At 63.3% G+C, this 25,454-nt stretch overlaps 1 protein-coding gene across 1 annotated transcript; it reads right to left on the bottom strand.

The window, feature by feature from the left end:
* Window positions 1–588: 588 nt before the first annotated feature.
* LOC137457241 (keratinocyte proline-rich protein-like) lies at window positions 589–8,496 on the bottom strand. Its single transcript, XM_068169076.1, has 2 exons — window positions 8,401–8,496; window positions 589–2,839 (listed from the first exon to the last, which is right to left on the bottom strand). Exon 2 carries the CDS (start codon window positions 2,815–2,817, stop codon window positions 1,657–1,659), a length of 1,161 nt encoding a protein of 386 aa, XP_068025177.1. The 5' UTR covers window positions 2,818–2,839; window positions 8,401–8,496; the 3' UTR covers window positions 589–1,656.
* Window positions 8,497–25,454: the final 16,958 nt, after the last annotated feature.

The following is a 25,454-nucleotide window of genomic DNA, read 5'->3' as shown; positions in this document are numbered from 1 at the left end:
GTGATGATCATCAACCTTTGGTGATCATCATCAGCCCTTGCTGATCATCATCAGCCCCTGGTGATCATCATCAGCCCTTGCTGATCATCATCAGCCCTTGGTCATCATTATCAGCCCTTGGTGGCCATCATCAGCCCTTGGTGGTCATCACCAGCCCTTGGTGATCATCATCAGCCCTTGGTGATCATCATCAGCCTCATTACCCCTTGGTGACCACCATCAACCTTTGGCCACCCCCAGCCTTTGGAGGCCATCATCATTGCCTCCCACCGCTCCCTTTCTGCTCCCCCTTGGTTGCCAAGAGGTGGGAAGGGCTTAGGGGGCAGCCTGGGCCAGGCTCTCCTCTCCCTCAGGCTTTGGCTCTCTCAGGATTCTCTCTCTCTCTCTCTGCATCTTGGAATCATCACAGCCCCACAGCTCAGGAGCTGAGCTGCTGCAGTCCCAGAGGTGGAATGTGGCCAGCAGTCTTGCTCTGAGCAGTGCTGGCTGAAGGCTTGGACTCCATGCCCCTGGAAAGGTCTCTTCCAGCCTAAGCAACTCCCTGACCCCCCCAGGAGCCAAGCAGACAATGAAGAGCTGAACAACTCCTGTTGGAAAACCTTTTTATTGCCTCCAGCCCAGGACACCTTCAGCACTGTGGGCTCCTGAGTCCTGCCAGAAGCTTTCAGCTGCAGCTTCTCCAGGGCTGGCTGGGAGGACCTGGGGGGTGGGATAGGACCAGGAGCAGTGGTTTGAAACCAGAGCAGGGGAGAGTCAGGTTGGAGAGGAAGGAAGGAAGATCTTCACAGTGAGGGCTGGGGAGAGGCTGCCCAGGGAGGCTGTGGATTTCCCCCCAGCCCTGGAGGTGCTCAGGACCAGGCTGGATGAGGCTTGGAGCAGCCTGGGCTGGTGGGAGGTGTCCCTGCCCCCGGCAGGCTGGGGGGGAGTTGGGACTGGCTGCTCTGGAAGGTCCCTTCCAGCCCAACCCTTTCTGGGATGAGTCACAAACCTCCAACCCCATAATTCTAGGCCTCAATGGTGAGGTTGGAGCTGGCACTGGAGGAGGAGGAGGAGGAGGAGGTAGGGAGGAGGCTGTGAGCACCAGGAGGCAGCATGGAGCTCTTGGTCCCAGCATGGAGCTGGGCTGGGCTGGGCTGCTCAGCCCCCTGCCTGCCATCCTTCTCCTGGGGGCTCTCTCCTTCTCCTGGGGGCTCTCTCCTTCTCCTGGGGGCCTCTCTCCTTCTCCTGGGGGCCTCTCTCCTTCTCCTGGGGGCCTCTCTCCTTCTCCTGGGGGCCTCTCTCCTTCTCCTGGGGGCTCTCTCCTTCTCCTGGGGGCCTCTCTCCTTCTCCTGGGGGCCTCTCTCCTTCTCCTGGGGGCCTCTAAAAGCCCTCCAAAAGGGATGGCTGGGGGAGGGCAGGAGCTCAGGCAGGAGGGGGCAGCTGCCCACACCCCTGCTGGAAGCTGGAGGAGGCGCCCAGGGGTCAGCTGGCGAGGGGCTGTTGGCGTGGGGCGAGGCTGGCACTAAGCTGGGTGGGCAGCTGGGGGCTGTGGTGCTGGCAGAGACTCTGCAGGGGGTGGGAAGGGGAGTTGGGGGGAGGGGCAGGAACGTGGCCTCTGCTTGCAAGGAGCTCTGGGGCTGCAAACCTCTCTTCAGGGCTTCCCTTCTCGGCTGCCAGCTACTTCTGCACGGGAGGCCACTGGCTGAGCTGCTTCACCTGCTGCTGCTCCACGGGGGGGCGGCTCTCTGGCTCGGGGCAGGCAGCAGGGGCTGGCACAGGGACCTCCTGGCACTGCTGCTTCTCTTGGGCACATGGAGCAGGCTCAGGGTGCTGAACAGGGACTGGCTCTGGGGGCTCCTTGCCCTCCTGCTTCTGCTGAGGGCATGGAGCAGGCTCAGGGGCTGGCACTGGGGGCTCCTTGCACTGCTGCTTCTCTTGGGCACATGGAGCAGGCTCAGGGACTGGCACTGGGGGCTCCTTGCCCTCCTGCTTCTCTTGGGCACATGGAGCAGGCTCAGGGGCTGGCACTGGGGGCTCCTTGCACTGCTGCTTCTCTTGGGCACATGGAGCAGGCTCAGGGGCTGGCACTGGGGGCTCCTTGCCCTCCTGCTTCTCTTGGGCACATGGAGCAGGCTCAGGGACTGGCACTGGGGGCTCCTTGCCCTCCTGCTTCTCTTGGGCACATGGAGCAGGCTCAGGGGCTGGCACTGGGGGCTCCTTGCCCTCCTGCTTCTGCTGAGGGCATGGAGCAGGCTCAGGGACTGGCACTGGGGGCTCCTTGCACTGCTGCTTCTCTTGGGCACATGGAGCAGGCTCAGGGTGCTGAACAGGGACTGGCACAGGGCTCTCCTTGCCCCCTTGCTTCTCCTGAGGGCATGGTGCAGGCTCAGGGCACTGAGCAGGGGTTGCCCCTGGGACCTCCTTGCCCTGCTGCTTCTCCTGGGGGCATGGGGTTGGCTCAGAGCAGGTGGCAGGGGCTGGCACAGGCAGCTCTTTGCACTCTGATTTCTCTTCAGGGCACGGAACAGGCGAGAGGTTTGCTGGAAGCTTGCGCTGCTGCTGCTGCTGCTGCTGCTGCTCCTGGGGCAGGAGCACCACTGCTACTTCTCCACTGCCTGCTTCCAGGGCTGCTGCTGGCTCTGCCTCTGGTTTCTCTGGGCACACCACTACCACTGGCACCGGTTCTGGGTGAGGTGTGGAGAGGGGAGCTTCATCCTGCTGCTGCTGCTGCTGCTGCTGCGGGCTGGGCGCCGGCTCCTGCCTCTGCCCGGGGAGGGCTTTGCCCAGCCCGGGGGGCAGGGTGAGCTCCTGCTTGAGCTGCATCTGGTTCACAGACATCTTGGCAGGGCAGCAGAAGGACCTGGAAGAGATGCCAGAGAGTCACTGCAGCGGCACCAGGGTGAGAGGGTCACAACAGCTGTGTGGTGCAGCAGAGAGGCTGGAGGGAAGGGATCCAGCCAGAGGGAGCTGGGCAGGCTGGAGGGAAGGGATCCAGCCAGAGGGACCTGGACAGGCTGCAGAGCTGGGCACAAGCCAAGCTCATGAAGTTCAATAAGAGTAAGTGCAGGGTCCTGCAGCTGGGTCGAGGCAATCCCAGGCACAAATCCAGGCTGGGCAGGGACTGGCTGGAAAGCAGCCCTGAGGAGAGAGCCTTGGGGGTGCTGGGGGAGGAGAAGCTCAGCAGGAGCTCTCAGTCTGCACTTGCAGCCCGCAAAGCCAATCAGAGCCTGGGCTGCAGCAGCAGAAGTGTGGCCAGCAGGGCAAGGGAGGTGATTCTCCCCCTCTGCTCAGGTCTGGTGAGACCCCACCTGGAGTACTGCCTCCAGTTCTGGAGCCCCTATGACAAGAGGGATGTGGAGGGGCTGGAAGGTGTCCAGAGCAGGGCCAGGAGGATGAGCAGAGGGCTGGAGCACCTCTGCTGTGAGGACAGACTGAAGGAGTTGGGGCTGTTCAGTCTGGAGAAGAGAAGGCTCTGAGGTGACCTCATTGTGGCCTTCCAGGCTCTGCAGGGGGCTCCAGGAGGGCTGGGGAGGGACTGCTGAGGATCTCAGGCAGTGATAGGAATGGGGGGGAATGGAATGAAGCTGGAGGTGGTGAGATTCAGGCTGGAGGGGAGGAGGAAGTTCTTCCCCATGAGAGTGGTGAAGCCCTGGGATGGGTTGGGCAGGGAGGTGGTTGGGGCTCTGTCCCTGGGGGTGTTTAAGCCCAGGCTGGATGAAGCTCTGGGCAGCCTGATCTAGTGTGGGGTGTCCCTGCCCATGGCAGGGGGGTTGGAACTGGCTGAGCCTTGTGGTCCCTTCCAACCCTGAATGAAACTATGAAACAACCACCCCAGCCCAGGAGCCAACAGCTCCCAGCTTGCCCCCCGCCCCGGGCTGCCCAGGGAGGGCTTTGCTCTCCCTTTCTCCTCCTGCCTCTGCCTCTCTGCCTTCATCTCCTTCCTGCTGCGCTGCGTGGGACAGCCCTGGCAGGTCTCGCCGAGGCAGAGCCACTCCTTTGAACTCGGAGCTGATTTACACTTCAGAGCTCTCCCCCCCCTGCTGCTGCGCAGCTTCCCGACCTGCCAAGCGGGGAAGGATGAGAGGAGCTGGCAGGTAACGGCTGGGGGAAGGCAGAACAGGAGCAGGAACGCTGCAGGCAAACAGCTGAGGCTGTTTGGGGCAGGGAGGGGAAGGGGAAAGAGAGAGAAGGAGGAAAACAGAACTCTGAGCTTGGGGTTTGTAGGGGGAGGAGAGGAGAGGCAAAGGACTCGAGCTGCAAGAGCAGAGATGGAGGCTGGAGAGGAGGAAGAAATTCTTGGCAGTGAGGCTGGGGAGAGCCTGGCACAGGTTGCTCAGGGGGAGGTTGTGGCTGCCCCCTCCCTGGAGGTGCTCAGGGCCAGGCTGGATGAGGCCTTGAGCAGCCTGGGCTGGGGGGAGGGGTCCCTGGGCGGTCTTGAAGGTCCCTTCCAACCCAACCCAGTCCCTGATTTTGTCTCTTCTGAAGTCATTTCCCTGGGCAGGAGGAACCTGAAGTGCTGAGCCCTGCTCTGGGGCTGAGCCCTGCTTTGGGGCTGAGCCCTGCTGTGCCCTGCTCCAGTGCTGTGCCCTGCTGAACCCTGCTGCAGTCCTGTGCCCTGCTGAACCCTGCTGCAATCCTGTGCCCTGCTGTGCCCTGCTGTGCCCTGCTGTGCCCTGCTGTGCCCTGCTGTGTCCTGCTGTGCCCTGCTCCAGTGCTGTGCCCTGCTGAACCCTGCTGCAATCCTGTGCCCTGCTGTGCCCTGCTGTGCCCTGCTGTGTCCTGCTGTGCCCTGCTCCAGTGCTGTGCCCTGCTGAGCCCTGCTGCAGTCCTGTGCCCTGCTGCAGTCCTGTGCCCTGCTGAACCCTGCTGCAATCCTGTGCCCTGCTGTGCCCTGCTGTGCCCTGCTGTGCCCTGCTGTGTCCTGCTGTGCCCTGCTCCAGTGCTGTGCCCTGCTGAGCCCTGCTGCAGTCCTGTGCCCTGCTGCAGTCCTGTGCCCTGCTGAACCCTGCTGCAATCCTGTGTCCTGCTGTGCCCTGCTGTGCCCTGCTGTGCCCTGCTGTGCCCTGCTCCAGTGCTGTGCCCTGCTGAACCCTGCTGCAATCCTGTGTCCTGCTGTGCCCTGCTGTGCCCTGCTGTGCCCTGCTCCGGTGCTGTGCCCTGCTGCAGTGCTGTGCCCTGCTGTGCCCTGCTCCGGTGCTGTGCCCTGCTCCGGTGCTGTGCCCTGCTCCAGTGCTGTGCCCTGCTGTGCCCTGCTGCATTGCTGTGCCCTGCTGTGCCCTGCTCCGGTGCTGTGCCCTGCTCCAGTGCTGTGCCCTGCTGAACCCTGCTGCAATCCTGTGTCCTGCTGTGCCCTGCTGTGCCCTGCTGTGCCCTGCTCCGGTGCTGTGCCCTGCTGCAGTGCTGTGCCCTGCTGTGCCCTGCTCCGGTGCTGTGCCCTGCTCCGGTGCTGTGCCCTGCTCCAGTGCTGTGCCCTGCTGTGCCCTGCTGCATTGCTGTGCCCTGCTGTGCCCTGCTCCAGTGCTGTGCCCTGCTGCAGTACTGAGCCTTACTGTGCCCTGCTGCAGTGCTGTGCCCTGCTGTGCCCTGCTGTGCCCTGCTGTGTCCTGCTGTGCCCTGCTCCAGTGCTGTGCCCTGCTGAGCCCTGCTGCAGTCCTGTGCCCTGCTGCAGTCCTGTGCCCTGCTGAACCCTGCTGCAATCCTGTGTCCTGCTGTGCCCTGCTGTGCCCTGCTGTGCCCTGCTGTGCCCTGCTGTGCCCTGCTCCAGTGCTGTGCCCTGCTGAACCCTGCTGCAATCCTGTGTCCTGCTGTGCCCTGCTGTGCCCTGCTGTGCCCTGCTCCGGTGCTGTGCCCTGCTGCAGTGCTGTGCCCTGCTGTGCCCTGCTCCGGTGCTGTGCCCTGCTCCGGTGCTGTGCCCTGCTCCAGTGCTGTGCCCTGCTGTGCCCTGCTGCATTGCTGTGCCCTGCTGTGCCCTGCTCCGGTGCTGTGCCCTGCTCCAGTGCTGTGCCCTGCTGAACCCTGCTGCAATCCTGTGTCCTGCTGTGCCCTGCTGTGCCCTGCTGTGCCCTGCTCCGGTGCTGTGCCCTGCTGCAGTGCTGTGCCCTGCTGTGCCCTGCTCCGGTGCTGTGCCCTGCTCCGGTGCTGTGCCCTGCTCCGGTGCTGTGCCCTGCTCCAGTGCTGTGCCCTGCTGAACCCTGCTGCAATCCTGTGTCCTGCTGTGCCCTGCTGTGCCCTGCTGTGCCCTGCTCCGGTGCTGTGCCCTGCTGCAGTGCTGTGCCCTGCTGTGCCCTGCTCCGGTGCTGTGCCCTGCTCCGGTGCTGTGCCCTGCTCCAGTGCTGTGCCCTGCTGTGCCCTGCTGCATTGCTGTGCCCTGCTGTGCCCTGCTCCAGTGCTGTGCCCTGCTGCAGTACTGAGCCTTACTGTGCCCTGCTGCAGTGCTGTGCCCTGCTGTGCCCTGCTGTGCCCTGCTGTGTCCTGCTGTGCCCTGCTCCAGTGCTGTGCCCTGCTGAGCCCTGCTGCAGTCCTGTGCCCTGCTGCAGTCCTGTGCCCTGCTGAACCCTGCTGCAATCCTGTGTCCTGCTGTGCCCTGCTGTGCCCTGCTGTGCCCTGCTGTGCCCTGCTCCAGTGCTGTGCCCTGCTGAACCCTGCTGCAATCCTGTGTCCTGCTGTGCCCTGCTGTGCCCTGCTGTGCCCTGCTCCGGTGCTGTGCCCTGCTGCAGTGCTGTGCCCTGCTGTGCCCTGCTCCGGTGCTGTGCCCTGCTCCGGTGCTGTGCCCTGCTCCAGTGCTGTGCCCTGCTGTGCCCTGCTGCATTGCTGTGCCCTGCTGTGCCCTGCTCCGGTGCTGTGCCCTGCTCCAGTGCTGTGCCCTGCTGAACCCTGCTGCAATCCTGTGTCCTGCTGTGCCCTGCTGTGCCCTGCTGTGCCCTGCTCCGGTGCTGTGCCCTGCTGCAGTGCTGTGCCCTGCTGTGCCCTGCTCCGGTGCTGTGCCCTGCTCCGGTGCTGTGCCCTGCTCCAGTGCTGTGCCCTGCTGTGCCCTGCTGCATTGCTGTGCCCTGCTGTGCCCTGCTCCAGTGCTGTGCCCTGCTGCAGTACTGAGCCTTACTGTGCCCTGCTGCAGTGCTGTGCCCTGCTGTGCCCTGCTGTGCCCTGCTGTGTCCTGCTGTGCCCTGCTGCAGTCCTGTGCCCTGCTGAGCCCTGCTGAGCCCTGCTGCAGTCCTGTGCCCTGCTGTGCCCTGCTGTGCCCTGCTGCATTGCTGTGCCCTGCTGAGCCCTGCTGAGCCCTGCTGCAGTGCTGTGCCCTGCTGTGCCCTGCTCCAGTGCTGTGCCCTGCTGTGCCCTGCTGCAGTGCTGTGCCCTGCTGCATTGCTGAGCCCTGCTCCAGTACTGAGCCCTGCTGTGCCTTGCTGCAGAGCTGTGCCCTGCTGCAGTACTGTGCCTTGCTGAGCCCTGCTGTGCCCTGCTGCAATGCTGTGCCCTGCTGCAATGCTGAGCCCTGCTCCAGTGCTGAGCCCTGCTCCAGTGCTGCATTGCTGTGCCCTGCTCCAGTGCTGTGCCCTGCTGTGCCCTGCTCCAGTGCTGTGCCCTGCTGTGCCCTGCTGCAGTGCTGAGCCCTGCTGTGCCCTGCTGCATTGCTGTGCCCTGCTCCACTTTCAAACTACTGCTCCTCCTCCTGTCACCTTCTCAGCAGTCCCTCCCCAGCCTTCCTGGGGGCTGGAAGGGGCATTTTGAAGCCCCCTCAAGGCAGATGATCCTTTGAGGGCGCTCAGGTCCATGCTGCTGCCTGCTCCTCTCAGCTCATCTTCAAAGCTGCTTCCTTCCTCCCCTCTGCATCCTCCCAGCACCTCCAGACCATCCCCCTCACCCCCCCAACCTCTTGCCTCTGGTTCTTTGCCTTCAGGAGGAGCTGAGAGCACCTCCAGCCAAAGGGAGGCATTGCCCTGGCCATGGGCAGCAGGGAGGGGACACTCAGCAGCAATTTGCCCACCCTGCTCCCTGCAGCCTCTCCCCCTCCCAAATCCACCTCCTGCCCAAGGAGCCCTCAGGGGCAACCCAAGGTCTGAAGCTCCTCTTGCTGAGCATGGCCCAAATTAGCCTGGGCAGGAGCTCTGGGAGGCCCTTCAGGCCTTCTCCTTCCCTGGAGGCAGGCTCAGGTCTGCTTAACCCAACCTCCCTTATCTAATCTCTTCCCCAGCAGGGCTCTAATTGAGCACTTCACTACCCCCAGCTCCACACAGAGCCTGCCAGAGCCATCCCAAGGCTGCTTCTGCCACCCCCCCAAAGCCCTCAGCTCCTCTCTTTGGCACCTCCAGAGGCACCAGCCCCAACCCCACCTGCTCCAAGGACTCTGCCTGACCAGGAGCCAAGCAACAAACTGAGCCAAAGCCCAACCACAGCCCCTCCAAGGATTGCTGCTCTCTGACTTACCCCTGGGCAGGCAGCAGGGAGAGGCTCCAAGTGGAGTGGGTGATGGAGCCTGGAGATTGGAGAACTTTTATATGGTGCCAGGGCCCTGCCTTCTGGGGCTGAGTCCTGCTGGGGATGAGCTCACAGCTCACAGCTCTTTCACAACTGCTGCCCTCTGCTTCCTCCCCAGGCTTGTCCTACACGTAGGCAAGGTGAAGGAGGTGCAGAAAGTGCCTTCAGCCCCTGGGCTGGCCAAAGCCAAGCTGCACACAGAGATCTCTGTGCCCACAGAAGTGAGGCCCTGCCTTGCAGACCCTCCCCCCACCCCCACTCCCCCACCTTGGGGATGCACAGAGTGGGTTGGGTTGGAAGGGATGGGCCCCAGACAGCCCAGGTGTGATGAAACTCCCCTCAGTGTGGGCTGGAGGTGTCCCTGCTGCTGCCAACAACCCCAGCACCAGCCTGGGGAGCTGCTTGGCTGCCCCCTGCCACCTGCCTCAGCTAGCCAGGGAGCTGCTGAGCTGCCCTGCTGGGACCCCACCTCCAGTTCTGCTGCCCCCACTCCAGCTGAGAGGTGGCCCTGGCCCTGGCAGGGGAGCTGAGGAACCTCTGAGGTCCCTTCCAGCCCTGAGCCAGGGCAGGATTCTGAGCCACAGAAAGGTTGGAGCTGGAAGGGACCTCCAGGACCATCCCCAGGGAGGTGGCAGCTGGGTTCTGGTTGGACCTGAGAGGTGTCCCTGGTCCTGGCAAGGAGCTTGGAGCTGGAAGAGACCTCCAGGACCATCCCCAGGGAGGTGGCAGCTGGGTTCTGGTTGGGCTTGAGAGGTGTCCCTGGTCCTGGCAAGGATCTTGGAGCTGGAAGAGACCTCCAGGACCATCCCCAGGGAGGTGGCAGCTGGGTTCTGGTTGGACCTCAGAGGTGTCCCTGGCCCTGGCAAGGAGCTTGGAGCTGGAAGGGACCTCCAGGACCATCCCCAGGGAGGTGGCAGCTGGGTTGTGGTTGGACCTCAGAGGTGTCCCTGGTCCTGGCAGGGAGCCTGGGGCTGAGGAACCTCTGAGGTCCCTTCCAGCCCTGAGCCAGGGCAGGATTCTGAGCCAGAGAAAGGTTGGAGCTGGAAGGGACCTCCAGGACCATGCCCAGGGAGGTGGCAGCTGGGTTCTGGTTGGACCTGAGGAGCTGGAAAGGTCTTTTCCATCCTGATTCTCTAATTCCATCCAGTCCCAACCCCTCCCTGCCACGGGCAGGGACCCCTCCCCCCAGCCCACCCTGCTGAAGGCCTCATCCAGCCTGGCCTTGCACAGCTCCAGGTGGGGGTGGGGGATGAGGAGCAGGTGAGATAAGCCCAAATGAAGCTGCAGCTCTTGCACCACAGACACAGCCTCAGCAGCAGGGCCATTGCCTGACACAAAGTGACTCAGGGATGGGCTGAGGCTGAATCATGCTGCCTGGCACCACCCCAGGACCCCTCACCTCACCTTGCCCCTAGGGGAAGGGGAGACTCTGCAACAGGTTGCCCAGGGAGGCTGTGGCTGCCCCCTCCTTGGAGGTCACCTCTCAGGCCCAACCAGAACCCAGCTGCCACCTCCCTGGGCATGGTCCTGGAGGTCCCTTCCAGCTCCAACCTTTCTGTGGCTCAGAATCCTGCCCTGGCTCAGGGCTGGAAGGGACCTCAGAGGTTCCTCAGCTCCAAGCTCCTTGCCAGGGGCAGGGACACCTCTCAAGCCCAACCAGAACCCAGCTGCCACCTCCCTGGGGAGGATCCTGGAGGTCCCTTCCAGCTCCAACCTTTCTGTGGCTCAGAATCCTGCCCTGGCTCAGGGCTGGAAGGGACCTCAGAGGTTCCTCAGCTCCCCTGCCAGGGCCAGGGCCACCTCTCAGCTGGAGTGGGGGCAGCAGAACTGGAGGTGGGGTCCCAGCAGGGCAGCTCAGCAGCTCCCTGGCTAGCTGAGGCAGGTGGCAGGGGGCAGCCAAGCAGCTCCCCAGGCTGGTGCTGGGGCTGTTGGCAGCAGCAGGGACACCTCCAGCCCACACTGAGGGGAGTTTCATCACACCTGGGCTGTCTGGGGCCTATCTGGGTCCTGTCTCCCCCAGCTGCCCACAGCTCCAACCAGGGCAGGCTGCCCAGATGCAATCACTGCAGCAGGCTGGGCTGCTCCCAGGCTCCAGCTGGGATCCCAGGGCTGCCAGGGTGGGAAGCTGCCTCCAGCTGTGGTGCAACTTCCTCAGCTAATGAGCCTTTGGCAACTGAAGGGCACAGCAGCTGGCTTTGGCTCCCCAGCTGCCCCTCCTGCAGCCCTGACCTCGCTCCTGCAGCTCCCTCCCCGGCTCTGGGAGCTGCAGCCGGGGGGAAGGTCCCAGCCCCGACCTTGGCTCAGGCCTCAGCTGCTGCTCTGCTGAGGGCAGGAGCCAGGAGAGCCAGAACCTGCCTGGCTGCTTTCTAGGCAGCCTCCTGCTGCTGGGCTGCTTAGCAGAGCAGAGCTGCTGCTGAGCTCTGCTCCTGGGGCACAGCCCTGCAAAGGTCACAGAGGGCCCTTGGGATGGATCTTCTCCAGCTCCCCTGCAGCAGAAGAGGGACAGCTTCAGGCAGCTCAGGCTGGGCAGCACAGCCCCAGCAGCACTGAAGGGTTTGGGCTCAAGGCACCTCTGGGGGCTCCAGGCACCTCTGGGGGCTCAAGGCACCTCTGGGGGTTCCAGGCACCTCTGGGGGCTCCAGGCACCTCTGGGGGTTCCAGGTACCTCTGGGGGCTCAAGGTACCTCTGGGGGCTCCAGGCACCTCTGGGGGCTCCAGGCACCTCTGGGGGTTCAAGGCACCTCTGGGGGCTCCAGGTACCTCTGGGGGCTCCAGGCACCTCTGGGGGTTCCAGGTACCTCTGGGGGCCCCAGGTACCTCTGGGGGTTCAAGGCACCTCTGGGGGCTCAAGGTACCTCTGGGGGCTCCAGGTACCTCTGAGGGCCCCAGGCACCTCTGGGGGCTCAAGGCACCTCTGGGGGCTTCTTCTCTGTGAGCAGGCTGCCCCCAGCCCCAAACAACCTGAGCTGGGCTGGTGCCAGCCATGGGGCAGCTCCCCTCTCCCTGTGCTTGGTGCCATGGGGCAGCTCCTCTCTCCCTGGGCTGTTGCCAGCCATGGGGCAGCTCCTCTCTCCCTGGGCTGGTGCCTTGGGGCAGCTCCCCTCTCCCTGGGCTGTTGCCAGCCATGGGGCAGCTCCTCTCTCCCTGGGCTGGTGCCTTGGGGCAGCTCCCCTCTCCCTGGGCTGTTGCCAGCCATGGGGCAGCTCCTCTCTCCCTGGGCTGGTGCCATGGGGCAGCTCCCCTCTCCCTGGGCTGGTGCCATGGGGCAGCTCCCCTCTCCCTGGGCTGGTGCCATGGGGCAGCTCCCCTCTCCCTGGGCTGGTGCCATGGGGCAGCTCCCCTCTCCCTGGGCTGGTGCCATGGGGCAGCTCCCCTCTCCCTGGGCTGGTGCCATGGGGCAGCTCCCCTCTCCCTGTGCTGCTGCCATGGGGCAGCTCCCCTCTCCCTGGGCTGGTGCCATGGGGCAGCTCCCCTCTCCCTGGGCTGGTGCCATGGGGCAGCTCCCCTCTCCCTGGGCTGGTGCCTTGGGGCAGCTCCCCTCTCCCTGGGCAGCCTGGGCCAGGCTCTCCCCCACCCTCAGCACAACCAATTGCTGCAGAGAGCAGAGGGAGCAGGCTCAGCCTGACAGCAGTGGGGGTTTGTCCTGGGCCTTGGAGAGGAGAGAGCAGCAGCTTTGGGGGAGGGGAAGGGGGGAGGATGTGGATTCCTCCCCCTCAGCCCTCCTGCTGCAGCCTTTCCCCAGCCTGCAGAGGTGGAGCTGCCCCTCCAGGTCACCACCTCGGCCGTGGCCATGGAGGAGAGCAGCTGGGAGGCAGCCTGCACGTAGCAGAGGCTGCTGCAGGCTGTGCAGCCTCCCCTGTTGGGACACACAGCCCTGGCTGGAGCCAGCTGGGAGGCTTCTGGGGCGCTTGGGTGCCCAGTTTGCAGCCTGAGAGGCTTGCAACATCCCAGGGAGCGAAGACACTCACTTTCCATAGCTGCAAGGGCAGAGGACCTGAGCCCTGTCTGGAGATGAGAAGAAGGTGGAGCCCATCCCTGACCTTAAACACTGCTTTGGCTGCAGGTCTGGAGAGGCTTGGGGAGGTCACTTCAGCTCCCTGCCAGCAACCTCAGCAGAAAACTGCTGCTAATTATCATGGCAGAGGCTGTGGAGCCAGCCCCTGGAAAGGGAGGGAATGTTTTTCCCACAGGAGAGCTGGGATTGCTTCTCCCCTGCCCTGGGGATTGCACCAAGGACCTGCTGCAGCCAGCCTGCCCTGCAGAGACCTGCTGGGGCCAGCTGCAGGAGAGACGTGGCCTGGCTGAGGTGGCTGCATGCTGGACGTGGAGCCCAGCAGCCCCTGGTGCAGTTAAGGAGCTCCTGGTGCAGCCCAGCAGCCCCTGGTGCAGTTAAGGAGCTCCTGGTGCAGCCCAGTAGCCCCTGGTGCAGTTAAGGAGCTCCTGGTGCAGCCCAGTAGCCCCTGGTGCAGTTAAGGAGCTCCTGGTGCAGCCCAGCAGCCCCTGGTGCAGATCAGGAGCTCCTGGTGCAGCCCAGCAGCCCCTGGTGCAGATCAGGAGCTTCTGGTGCAGCCCAGCAGCCCCTGGTGCAGCCCAGCAGCCCCTGGTGCAGCCCTGCAGACCCTGGTGCAGCCCAGCAGCTCCTGGTGCAGCCCAGCAGCTCCTGGAGCAGCCCAGCAGCCGCTGGTGCAGTTAAGGAGCTCCTGGTGCAGCCCAGTAGACCCTGGTGCAGTTAAGGAGCTCCTGGTGCAGCCCAGCAGCCCCTGGTGCAGCCCTGCAGACCCTGGTGCAGCCCAGCAGCTCCTGGTGCAGCCCAGCAGCTCCTGGAGCAGCCCAGCAGCCGCTGGTGCAGTTAAGGAGCTCCTGGTGCAGCCCAGTAGACCCTGGTGCAGTTAAGGAGCTCCTGGTGCAGCCCAGCAGCCCCTGGTGCAGCCCTGCAGACCCTGGTGCAGCCCAGCAGCTCCTGGTGCAGTTAAGGAGCTCCTGGTGCAGCCCAGCAGCTCTGGTGCAGCCCAGCAGCCCCTGGTGCAGCCCAGCAGCTCCTGGTGCAGCCCTGCAGCCTGTGGTGCAGCCCAGCAGCTCCTGGTGCAGCCCAGCTCAGCCTCTGCTGGAGCCAAGGGGCTCCTGGTGCAGCTAAGGAGCTCCTGGTGCAGCTAAGGAGCTCCTGGTGCAGCCCAGCAGCTCCTGCTGCAGCCCAGCTCAGCCTCTGCTGGAGCCAAGGGGCTCCTGCTGCAGTTAAGGAGCTCCTGGTGAGACTCAGCAGCTCCTGCTGGAGCCCAGCTCAGCCTCTGCTGGGGCCAAGGGGCTCCTGGTGCAGTTAAGGAGCTCCTGGTGCAGCCCAGCAGCCCCTGGTGCAGCCCAGCAGCCCCTGGTGCAGTTAAGGAGCTCCTGGTGCAGCCCAGTAGCCCCTGGTGCAGTTAAGGAGCTCCTGGTGCAGCCCAGCAGCCCCTGGTGCAGATCAGGAGCTCCTGGTGCAGCCCAGCAGCCCCTGGTGCAGATCAGGAGCTCCTGGTGCAGCCCTGCAGCTCTGGTGCAGCCCAGCAGCCCCTGGTGCAGCCCTGCAGCTCCTGGTGCAGCCCAGCTCAGCCTCTGCTGGAGCCAAGGGGCTCCTGGTGCAGCTATGGAGCTCCTGGTGCAGCCCAGCTCAGTCTCTGCTGGAGCCAAGGGGCTCCTGGTGCAGCTAAGGAGCTCCTGGTGAGACTCAGCAGCTCCTGATGGAGCCCAGCAGCTCCTGGTGGAACCAAGCAGCTCCTTCTGGAGCTCAGCAGCCCCTGGTGGAGCCAAAGGGCTCCTGGTGCAGCTAAGGAGCTCCCTGTGCAGCTAAGGAGCTCCTGGTGCAGCCCAGCAGCCCCTGGTGGAACCAAAGGGCTCCTGGTGCAGCTAAGGAGCTCCTGGTGCAGCTAAGGAGCTCCTGGTGAGACTCAGCAGCTCCTGCTGGAGCCCATCTCAGCTCCTGCTGCAGCCCAGCTCAGCTCCCAGTGGCTACCCAACCTGCCCCACTAATTCCAGGGAGTGGAACACCACAGCTGAGAGGAGGCCTGGACTGGAGCCATCCTTCCTAGACAGAAGTGCTCCCACACAGCTGGGGGAGGTGCTGTGCTGCCAGCAGCACCTCAGGGGCCTGCCAGAGCTTCACCCAAAGCCCCCAGAAAGGTCCAGGGTGCCCTTGGAGGGGGCAGCAGCTCCCAGTAGAGGTCTGGAGCTTGTCAGCTTCATCTGGTTTGTGACTGGGGGGAGAGGCTCAAGGCCTCTGGGGGAGGCTTCAAGCTCCTCAGGCTGAAGGGAAGGAGAAGTGAAGAGCCCTGCAGGTGTGAAATGTTGGCTGTGGTGCTCACAGCCCTGGGCTGGAAGGGGCCTCCAAAGCTCACCCAGTCCAAGCCCCCTGCAGCCAGCAGGGACATGCTCAGTGGCTCAGGTCACCCAGGGCCCTGTCAGAGACTCAGAGGACTGCCAGGGTTGGAAGGCAGCTCAAGGCTCAGCCAGCTCAAACCCTCTGCCATGGGCAGGGGCAGCTCAGCCCAGGGCAGGCTGCTCACAGCCACCTCCAGCCTGGCTGCAAACACCTCCAGGGCTGAGGCTTCCACCACCTCCCTGGGCAGCCTGGGCCAGGCTCTCAGCACCCTCCTGGGGAAGGACTTCTTCCTCAGCTCCAGTCTCAATCTGCCCTCCTCTAGCTGGGATCCATTCCCCTCTTGGATCCATTCCCCTCTTGGATCCATTCCCCTCTTGGATCCATTCCCCCTTTGATCTCTTCCCCCCCCCAAGTCCTATCCCTCCCTGACACCCTCCAAAGTCCCTCCCCAGCTTCCCTGCAGCCCCCTGCAGCCCCTGCAAGGCCACCAGAAGGTCTCCCTGGAGCCTTCTCCTCCCCACCCTGCACAACCCCAACTCCCTCAGGCTGTCCTCAGTGCAGAGCAGCTCCAGCCCTTGGATCATCTTTGTGGTCTCCTCTGCCTTGAGAGAGTCATGGAATGGGCTGGGCTGGAGGGGAGATCTGAAGGTCATGGAGTCCAAGCCCCTCTGCAGCCAGCAGGGACCCCTCCCACCAGAGCAGGCTGCCCAGAGCCACCTCCAGCCAGGGCTGAGGCTGCCAAACCCTCCCTGGGCAGCCTGGGCCAGGCTCTCAGCACCCTCCTGGGGAAGGACTTCTTCCTCAGCTCCAATCTCAATCTGCCCTCCTCTAGCTGGGATCCATTCCCCTCTTGGATCCATTCCCCTCTTGGATCCATTCCCCCTTTGATCTCTTCCCTCCCCCCAGTCCTATCCCTCCCTGACACCCTCCAAAGTCCCTCCCCAGCTTCCCTGCAGCCCCTGCAAGGCCACCAGAAGCTCTCCCTGGAGCCTTCTCCTCCCCACCCTGCACAACCCCAACTCCCTCAGCCTGTCCTCAGTGCAGAGCAGCTCCAGCCCTTGGATCATCTTTGTGGTCTCCTCTGCCTTGAGAGAGTCATGGAATGGGCTGGGCTGGAGGGGAGATCTGAAGGTCATGGAGTCCAAGCCCCTCTGCAGCCAGCAGGGACCCCTCCCACCAGAGCAGGCTGCCCAGAGCCACCTCCAGCCAGGGCTGAGGCTGCCAAACACTCCCTGGGCAGCCTGGGCCAGGCTCTCAGCACCCTCCTGGGGAAGGACTTCTTCCTCAGCTCCAATCTCAATCTCCCTTCCTCTAACTTGGATCCATTCCCCTCTTGGATTCATTCCCCCTTTGATCTCTTCCCTCCCCCCAGTCCTATCCCTCCCTGACACCCTCCAAAGTCCCTCCCCAGCTTCCCTGCAGCCCCCTGCAGCCCCTGCAAGGCCACCAGAAGCTCTCCCTGGAGCCTTCTCCTCCCCACCCTGCACAACCCCAACTCCCTCAGCCTGTCCTCACAGCAGAGCAGCTCCAACCCTCTGCTCCTCCTCTTCCAGGCCCTTCCCTGGACCCCTTCCAGCCTCCCCTTGAATACCTCCAGGGATGGGAGCCCCCCCCCCCCCAACCCCCTCCCTGGGCAAGCTGCTGCAGGGCTCCAGCAGCCTCGGGGCTGCCCTTGGATGGTTTTTTCCCCTCCATCCAGCCCCTCTGGAAGCTCTGTGCCCCGAGCAGAGGAGCCGAAGCCTCGGCAGCCCTGGGCTTGGACAGCTCGCAGTGATTCAGAGGCTGCTGGGCTGCCCCTCCCCAGCCAGGGCTCGCCCTGACGGCTTCATTAAGCCCTGTTTCGTTACCGCCCCACCTGCCTCTGTCGTGCCCTGTCTGTCGTCAGCCCAGGGAGGACATCCTGAGCCACTCAGCTCCCGAGCCAAAGGCCATAATTAGCCGGCACAGCGTCTCCCGGGATCGCTTTGCCTGCCCGGGGTCACCGGAGCCCTAAAGCATCTCCCCTCTGCCCTGCTCCTCCCGGCCGCCTGAGGCAGGAGCTGAAGGAGCTGCTGGCCCCCGAGGGCGGGCAGGGCAGGAGGGGAAGGGGCACTGCCGACCCAGGAGTGCCAACCGCCGCTGAGGTGGAGGTCAGGAGCGCTCTGAGTGAGCCCCAGGATGTGGAGCTGTGAGTGGGGGTCAGGACCCCTCTGAGTGAGTCCCAAGCTGTGGATCTGTGAGTGGAGGTCAGGACCCCTCTGAGCCCCAAGCTGTGGAGCTGTGAGTGGAGGTCAGGACCCCTCTGAGTGAGCCCCAAGCTGTGGAGCTGTGAGTGGAGGTCAGGACCCCTCTGAGCCCTAAGTTGTTCAGCTGTGAGTGGGGCTCAGGACCCCTCTGAGTGAGTCCCAATCTGTGGAGGTCAGGACCCCTCTGAGTGAGCCCCAAGCTGTGGAGCTGTAAGTGGGGGTCAGGACCCCTCTGAGCCCTAAGTTGTTCAGCTGTGAGTGGGGGTCAGGACCCCTCTGAGTGAGCCCCAAGCTGTGGAGCTGTGAGTGGAGGTCAGGACCCCTCTGAACCCCAAGCTATGGAGCTGTGAGTGGGGGTCAGACCCCTCTGAGTGAGCCCCAAGATATGGAGCTGTGAGTGGAGGTCAGGACCCCTCTGAGCCCTAAGTTGTGGAGCTATAAGTGGGGGTCAGAACCCCTCTGAGTGAGCCCCAAGCTGTGGAGCTGTGAGTGGGGCTCAGGACCCCTCTGAGTGAGCCTTGAGCTGTGAGTGGGGCTCAGGACCCCTCTGAGTGAGCCTTGAGCTGTGAGTGGGGCTCAGGACCCCTCTGAGTGAGCCTTGAGCTGTGAGTGGGGCTCAGGACCCCTCTGAGTGAGCCTTGAGCTGTGAGTGGGGCTCAGGACCCCTCTGAGTGAGCCCCAAGCTGTGGAGCTGTGAGTGGGGCTCAGGACCCCTCTGAGTGAGCCTCGAGCTGTGAGTGGGGCTCAGGACCCCTCTGAGTGAGCCCCAAGCTGTGGAGCTGTGAGTGGAGGTCAGGACCCCTCTGAGCCCTAAGTTGTGGAGCTATAAGTGGGGGTCAGAACCCCTCTGAGTGAGCCCCAAGCTGTGGAGCTGTAAGTGGGGCTCAGGACCCCTCTGAGCCCTAAGTTGTGGAGCTGTGAGTGGGGCTCAGGACCCCTCTGAGTGAGCCTCAAGCTGTGGAGCTGTGAGTGGGGCTCAGGACCCCTCTGAGTGAGCCCCAAGCTGTGGAGCTGTAAGTGGGGCTCAGGACCCCTCTGAGCCCTAAGTTGTGGAGCTGTGAGTGGGGCTCAGGACCCCTCTGAGTGAGCCTCAAGCTGTGGAGCTGTGAGTGGGGCTCAGGACCCCTCTGAGTGAGCCTCAAGCTGTGGAGCTGTGAGTGGGGCTCAGGACCCCTCTGAGTGAGTCCCAAGCTGTGGAGGTCAGGACCCCTCTCAGTGAGCCCCAGGATGTGGAGCTGTGAGTGGGGGTCAGGACCCCTCTGAGCCCTAAGTTGTTCAGCTGTGAGTGGAGCTCAGGACCCCTCTGAGTGAGTCCCAAGCTGTGGGGGTCAGGACCCCTCTGAGCCCCAAGCTGTGGAGCTGTGAGTGGGGCTCAGGACCCCTCTGAGCCCCAAGCTATGGAGCTGTGAGTGGGGCTCAGGACCTCTCTGAGTGAGCCCCAAGCTGTGGAGCTGTGAGTGGAGGTCAGGACCCCTCTGAGCCCCAAGCTGTGGAGCTGTGAGTGGGGCTCAGGACCCCTCTGAGCCCCAAGCTGTGGAGCTGTGAGTGGGGCTCAGGACCTCTCTGAGTGAGCCCCAAGCTGTGGAGCTGTGAGTGGGGGTCAGGACCCCTCTGAGCCCCAAGCTGTGGAGCTGTGAGTGGAGGTCAGGACCCCTCTGAGCCCCAAGCTGTGGAGCTGTGAGTGGAGGTCAGGACCCCTCTGAGTGAGCCCCAAGCTGTGGAGCTGTGAGTGGGGCTCAGGACCCCTCTGAGTGAGCCCCAAGCTGTGGAGGTCAGGACCCCTCTGAGCCCCAAGCTGTGGAGCTGTGAGTGGAGCTCAGGACCCCTCTGAGCCCCAAGCTGTGGAGCTGTGAGTGGAGCTCAGGACCCCTCTGAGCCCCAAGCTGTGGAGCTGTGAGTGGGGGTCAGGAGCCCTCTGAGTGAGCCCCAAGCTGTGGAGCTGTGAGTGCCAACCTCCTTGGGTTTTGCCCCTCTGCAGCCCCCCCAGAGCTGGGCAGCAGGCAGAGGCTTTCCTGTGGAGCCTCCAGCAGTGGCTCTGGCTGGCACCCAGGGCTGAATCACCTCCTGAGCCTCTGACTCTGCTCCCAGAGTCAGGGAACCTCTTCCAGCGGCTCCCCAGCCCCCACCAGCAGGCTCACTCCATGTTCTGAGCCCAGCTGTCCCCACCAGAGCCTCCCCTGGGCTGCTGCTTGAGAACCTCCTCCTAACCCTTGCCCCTGAGGGTAGGGAGATGCTGGCACAGGCTGCCCAGGGGGGCTGTGGATGCCCCTTCCATGGAAGGCTCCAGAGCCAGGCTGGATGAGGCCCTGAGCAAGCTGGGCTGGTGGGAGGTGTCCCTGCCCGTGGCAGGGGGCTGGAGCTGGCTGAGCTTTGAGCTCCCTTCCAGCCCCAACCCATTCTGTGCCTCTCCAGTTCCCTGCCTGCAGGACTTCCCAGCTGCTCCTGCAGAGTGGTTGAGCTTCTGGAGGGCACCAGCTTGCCCCAGTGGGCACAGGAGGGACACTTCCCAGGCAAGCAGCACATCAAAGAGCCCAAGTCTCAGTTGCTTCACCCATCCCCTCCAGCTCCACAAGGAACTTGCTGGGATTGAAGCTGTCAGCAGCTTTCTCTAGGCCAGGGGTAAGGCAGAGCCCCAAGCTGTGGAGCTGTGAGGTGGGGGTCAGGACCCCTCTGAGCCCCAAGCTGTGGAGCTGTGAGTGGAGGTCAGGACCCCTCTGAGCCCTAAGTTGTGGAGCTGTGAGTGGGGCTCAGGACCCCTCTGAGTGAGCCCCAAGCTGTGGAGCTGTGAGTGGGGCTCAGGACCCCTCTGAGTGAGTCCCAAGCTATGGAGCTGTGAGTGGAGGTCAGGACCCCTCTGAGTGAGCCCCAAGCTGTGGAGCTGTGAGGTGGGGGTCAGGACCCCTCAGCCCCAAGCCTGTTGGGCTCTCTGCATCCATTGCTCTGCTTCTGGCCTGGGTAAGTTTGGTCCTGTGCCTCTCTTAAGCAGGATTAGAGCTGCTGAGACTTTCCAGGGCTCCTCTCTTTGCAGATGGAATTAATTGAGCTTCACTTTCAGGACCTGCAGGCTCTGGGCAGGGAGCTGCTGCTTCTCCAGCTGTGCCTGCAGCTGTCTGCTGCCCCAGCTGAAAGGAGCTCACAGGTATCACACCTGTGCCATGCCTGTGACCCTGCTGGCAGCAGGTTGTTGCACAAGGGGATTACAGGCAGAGAATGAGGCCCAGAGGACCTGGGGATTATCCCCAGCTGCCTCCTTCTTGTCATCCTGAACCTCCTTCATGAGCTGGGAAGAGGAAAATCTCCAAGCCTTAGCTTGCCCTGAGCTGGTGGAAGAACATTTCTGACTGGCAGCCCAAAGCCCCTGGGGGGAAAGAAAGGCTGAGGAAAAAACTCTCAGAGCAGCAGAGAAGGTCCAGAGGAGCCTCAGAGCTTTGCCTGGCTTCTGTGCCTGACCCTCCCTTGCTGCTCCTCAGAGCTGTTTGGGTTGCAATCCAACCCTGCCATGGTTGAGTGCAGGCAGAGGTTCCACCTGCCAAGGTATAAAGGAAAGGACACTGAGGAGGCTCTGAAGAGCCTCAGAGCCTTGCATGGGTGCTGTGCCTGACCCTCCCTTGCTGCTCCTCAGAGCTGTTTGAGTTGCAAACCAACCCTGCCAGGGGTGAGTGCTAAGAAAGGTTTAATCTGCCCAGGTGTGAGTAAGGGAAGGGACACTGAGGAGGCTCTGAGGAACCTCTCAGCCTTGCATGGTTGCTGTGTTTGACCCTCCCTTGCTGCTCCTCAGAGCTGTTTGGGCTGCAAACCAACCCTGCCATGGTTGAGTGCAGGCAGAGCTTCCACCTGCCAAGGTATAAAGGAAAGGACACTGAGGAGGCTCTGAAGAGCCTTAGAGCCTTGCCTGAGTTCTGTGCCTGACCCTCCCTTGCTGATCCTCAGAGGTGTTTGGGCTGCAATCCAGCCCTGCCATGGATGAGTGCAGGCAGAGCTTCCACCTGCCAAGGTGTGAGTAAGGGAAGGGACACTGAGGAGGCTCTGAGGAACCTCTCAGCCTTGCCTGGATTCTGTGCCTGACCCTCCCTTGCTGCTCCTCAGAGCTGTTTGGGTTGCAATCCAACCCTGCCATGGGTGAGTGCTGGCAGAGCTTCCACCTGCCCAGGTGTGAGTAAGGGAAGGGACACTGAGGAGGCTCTGAGGAACCTCTCAGCCTTGCATGGTTGCTGTGTTTGACCCTCCCTTGCTGCTCCTCAGAGCTGTTTGGGCTGCAAACCAACCCTGCCATGGTTGAGTGCAGGCAGAGCTTCCACCTGCCAAGGTATAAAGGAAAGGACACTGAGGAGGCTCTGAAGAGCCTTAGAGCCTTGCCTGAGTTCTGTGCCTGACCCTCCCTTGCTGATCCTCAGAGGTGTTTGGGCTGCAATCCAGCCCTGCCATGGATGAGTGCAGGCAGAGCTTCCACCTGCCAAGGTGTGAGTAAGGGAAGGGACACTGAGGAGGCTCTGAGGAGCCTCTCAGCCTTGCCTGGATTCTGTGCCTGACCCTCCCTTGCTGCTCCTCAGAGCTGACCCTCCCTTGGTGCAGAGCTGTTTGAGCTGCAAACCAGCCCTGCCATGGGTGAGTGCAGGCAGAGGTTCCACCTGCCCAGGTGTGAGTAAGGGAAGGGACACTGAGGAGGCTCTGAAGAACCTCTCAGTCTTGTATGGTTGCTGTGCCTGACCCTCCCTTGCTGCTCCTCAGAGCTGTTTGGGTTGCAATCCAACCCTGCCATGGGTGAGTGCAGGCAGAGGTTCCACCTGCCAAGGTGTGAGTAAGGGAAGGGACACTGAGGAGGCTCTGAAGAACCTCTCAGCCTTGCATGGGTGCTGTGCCTGACCCTCCCTTGCTGCTCCTCAGAGCTGTTGGGGCTGCAAACCAACCCTGCCATGGTTGAGTGCAGGCAGAGCTTCCACCTGCCAAGGTATAAAGGAAAGGACACTGAAGAGGCTCTGAAGAACCTCTCAGCCTTGCATTGTTGCTGTGCCTGACCCTCCCTTGCTGCTCCTCAGAGGTGTTTGGGTTGCAATCCAACCCTGCCATGGATGAGTGCAGGCAGAGGTTCCACCTGCCCAGGTGTGAGTAAGGGAAGGGACACTGAGGAGGCTCTGAAGAGTCTCAGAGCCTTGCCTGGCTTCTGTGCCTGACCCTCCCTTGCTGATCCTCAGAGCTGTTTGAGTTGCAAACCAACCCTGCCAGGGGTGAGTGCTAAGAAAGGTTTAATCTGCCCAGGTGTGAGTAAGGGAAGGGACACTGAGGAGGCTCTGAGGAACCTCTCAGCCTTGCATGGTTGCTGTGTTTGACCCTCCCTTGCTGCTCCTCAGAGCTGTTTGGGTTGCAATCCAACCCTGCCATGGATGAGTGCAGGCAGAGCTTCCACCTGCCCAGGTGTGAGTAAGGGAAGGGACACTGAGGAGGCTCTGAGGAACCTCTCAGCCTTGCACAAGTGCTGTGCCTGACCCTCCCTTGCCTCTCCTCAGAGCTGTTTGGGCTGCAAAGCAGCATTGCCCTGGGTGAGTGCTGGCAGAGGTTCCACCTGCCCAGGTGTGAGTAAGAGAAGGGAACACTGAGAAGGTGACTTTGCAGCACCAAGATAGCTTGGGAGGGGCAATTCCTGTTCTGCATGCTCAAGGCACAGAGATTTATCTTCTGCTTTCCCTTGCCCCTGAGTCAGGCACTGAAACCACCACCACCCTGGGCCCTCAGCCTCTGCTCCCCTCCAGCACCTCTCTGGGTGGAGGTGGAGCTCTGCTTGGTCTCTCCTGTGCCTAACACCAAAGTCCTGCTCTTGATGCTCCTCTTTTTCTTTGCCTCCCTTGGTTTGTTCTTTGACCAAAAAGGGTTTTCCCCTCCCTCCCCTTCCTCCCTTCCTCCCTCCCTTCCTCCCTCCTTCCCTCCCTTCCTCCCTCCTTCCCTCCTTCCCTCCCTCCTTCCCTCCTTCCCTCCCTCCTTCCCTCCTTCCCTCCCTCCTCATGCTCACCAAACCCTGGCCCCAAGTGCTGTGGCCACATGGCTCCTGAGCACCTCCAGGGGTGGGGACTCCACCACCTGCCATGGAGCTGCGGTGCTGAGGGCCATGGCTTGGCTCCAGCCTTGGTGGAGGCAGAGAATGGTTGGGGCTGGGGCAGCTTAGAAGCCATCCTGCCTGGAAGCCTGCAGGAGCCCAGCAGGAGCTGGAGCTGCACCCAGGGTGGCTGCGGGGCAGCAAGGGGAGGAAGGGAGGGAGGGAGGAAGGGAGGGAGGGAGGGAGGAAGGAAGGAAGGGAGGGAGGAAGGAAGGGAGGGAGGAAAGGAGGGAGGGAGGAAGGGAGGGAGGAAGGGAGGGAGGAAGGGAGGGAGGGAGGAAGGGAGGAAGGAAGGGAGGGAGGAAGGGAGGAAGGAAGGGAGGGAGGAAGGGAGGAAGGAAGGAAGGGAGGAAGGGAGGGAGGAAGGGAGGGAGGGAGGAAGGGAGGAAGGAAGGGAGGGAGGAAGGGAGGAAGGGAGGGAGGAAGGGAGGGAGGAAGGGAGGGAGGAAGGGAGGGAGGAAGGGAGGAAGGGAGGAAGGGAGGGAGGAAGGGAGGGAGGAAGGGAGGGAGGAAGGGAGGAAGGGAGGAAGGGAGGGAGGAAGGGAGGGAGGAAAGGAGGGAGGAAGGGAGGAAGGGAGGAAGGGAGGGAGGAAGGGAGGGAGGAAGGGAGGAAGGGAAGGAGGGAGGAAGGGAGGAAGGGAAGGAAGGAGGAAGGGAGGAAGGGAAGGAAGGAGGAAGGGAGGAAGGGAAGGAAGGAGGAAGGGAGGAAGGGAAGGAGGGAGGAAGGGAGGAAGGGAAGGAAGGAGGAAGGGAGGAAGGGAAGGAGGGAGGAAGGGAGGAAGGGAGGGAGGCAGGAAAGGAGGGAGACAGGAAAGGAGGGAGGGAAGAGGACCAGCAAAGATCTCCACGTTTCTGGTGGCAGCGACTGGGGCTTTAGACAGCAGCAGCAGGCTGCAGCTGAGCCAGCCCAAGCCCTCCTCGGGCCAGCCAGCAGCAGATTCTCGCTGCCGCACGGAGCAGCCAGCAGCAAACCGGCGAAGCTCAGCCGGCCCCGGGGCAAACCTCCCCTCGCCTGGGCTCCGGCTGCCTTCACGCTCAGCCTCTGGCTGCCTAACCACCTCCTGCCGCCCCGCAGGCAGCAGCCCCGAGGACCTCTGCGTTCCGCTGGCTGCCAGCCCCCGGGGAGGTCGCTCTGCAAGGTCCTAGCAGCCCGGGGGGGCTCTTTAAACCCTGCTGAGCAGCTCCAGCACCACCTTCACCCTGCCCAGCACCACCTTCACCCTGCCCAGCACCACCCTCACCCTGCCCAGCACCACCTTCTCCCTGCCCAGCACCACCTTCACCCTGCCCAGCACCACCCTCACCCTGCCCAGCACCACCTTCTCCCTGCCCAGCACCACCTTCACCCTGCCCAGCACCACTTTCACCCTGCCCAGCACCATTTTCTCCCTTCCCAGCACCACTTTCACCCTGCCCAGCACCACTTTCCCTCTCCCCAGCACCACTTTCCATCTTCCCAGCACCACTTCCTCCCTGCCTAGCATCACTTTCCCTCTTCCCACCACCATTTTCCCTCTTCCCAGCACCACTTTCTCCCTTCCCAGCACCCAGATTCGTCAGAACACCCTCAGGGATGGGGACTCCATCACCTCCCTGGGGGGGAGGTCGCTCTGCAAGGTCCTAGCAGCCCTGAGGGGGCTCTTTAAACCCTGCTGAGCAGCTCCAGCACCACCTTCATCCTTCCTAGCACCACCTTCACCCTTCCCAGCACCACCTTCACCCTGCCCAGCACCACCTTTACCCTGCCCAGCACCCAGATTCCTCAGAACGCCCTCAGGGCTGGGGACTCCGCCACCCCCCTGGGCAGCCTGTTCCACCAGGGGGGAAATGGGGACCTGGCTGATCTCCAAGATCCCTTCCAACCCAACCCGCTGCACGATCCCTGCCTCCGAAGGTGGCTTCCCAGGCGGCAGCGCCTGGCCCCGGAGCTGCTTCCGCGGGCAGCTGCTGCTCTCTAGTGGTTTGCGGAGCTCGGAGGGGAGAGGTTGGAGCCCTGGCAGCTCGCACAGGATGCGGCCGTGCCGCGGGCGAGGCTGCGGGAGGTGTCCTGGGCCCTGGAGACAGAGCAGAGGAAGCTTCCACACCTCGGGGGGGCTGCGGGAGGTGTCCTGAGCCCTGGAGAGAGAGCAGAGGAAGCTTCCACGCCTCGGGGGGGCTGCGGGAGGGGTCCTGAGCCCTGGAGAGAGAGCAGAGGAAGCTTCCACGCCTCGGGTAGGCTGTGGGAGGGGTTCTGAGCCCTGGAGAGAGAGCAGAGGAAGCTTCCACGCTCCGGGGGGGGCTGCGGGAGGGGTCCTGAGCCCTGGAGACAGAGCTGAGGAAGCTTCCACGCCTCGGGGGGGCT

The sequence above is a fragment of the Melanerpes formicivorus genome, unplaced genomic scaffold, assembly GCF_026170545.1.
Source record: "Melanerpes formicivorus ecotype bairdi unplaced genomic scaffold, bMelFor1.0.p_v2 SCAF_164, whole genome shotgun sequence".
In the NCBI taxonomy this organism is placed as follows: Eukaryota; Metazoa; Chordata; class Aves; order Piciformes; family Picidae; genus Melanerpes; species Melanerpes formicivorus.
This window is presented reverse-complemented; position numbering and strand designations above follow the sequence as displayed.

What these genes read in the sequence shown, in the direction of transcription:
- LOC137457241 (XM_068169076.1), bottom strand. Translation starts at nt 2,817, where the DNA reads ATGTCTGTGAACCAGATGCAGCTCAAGCAGGAGCTCACCCTGCCCCCC.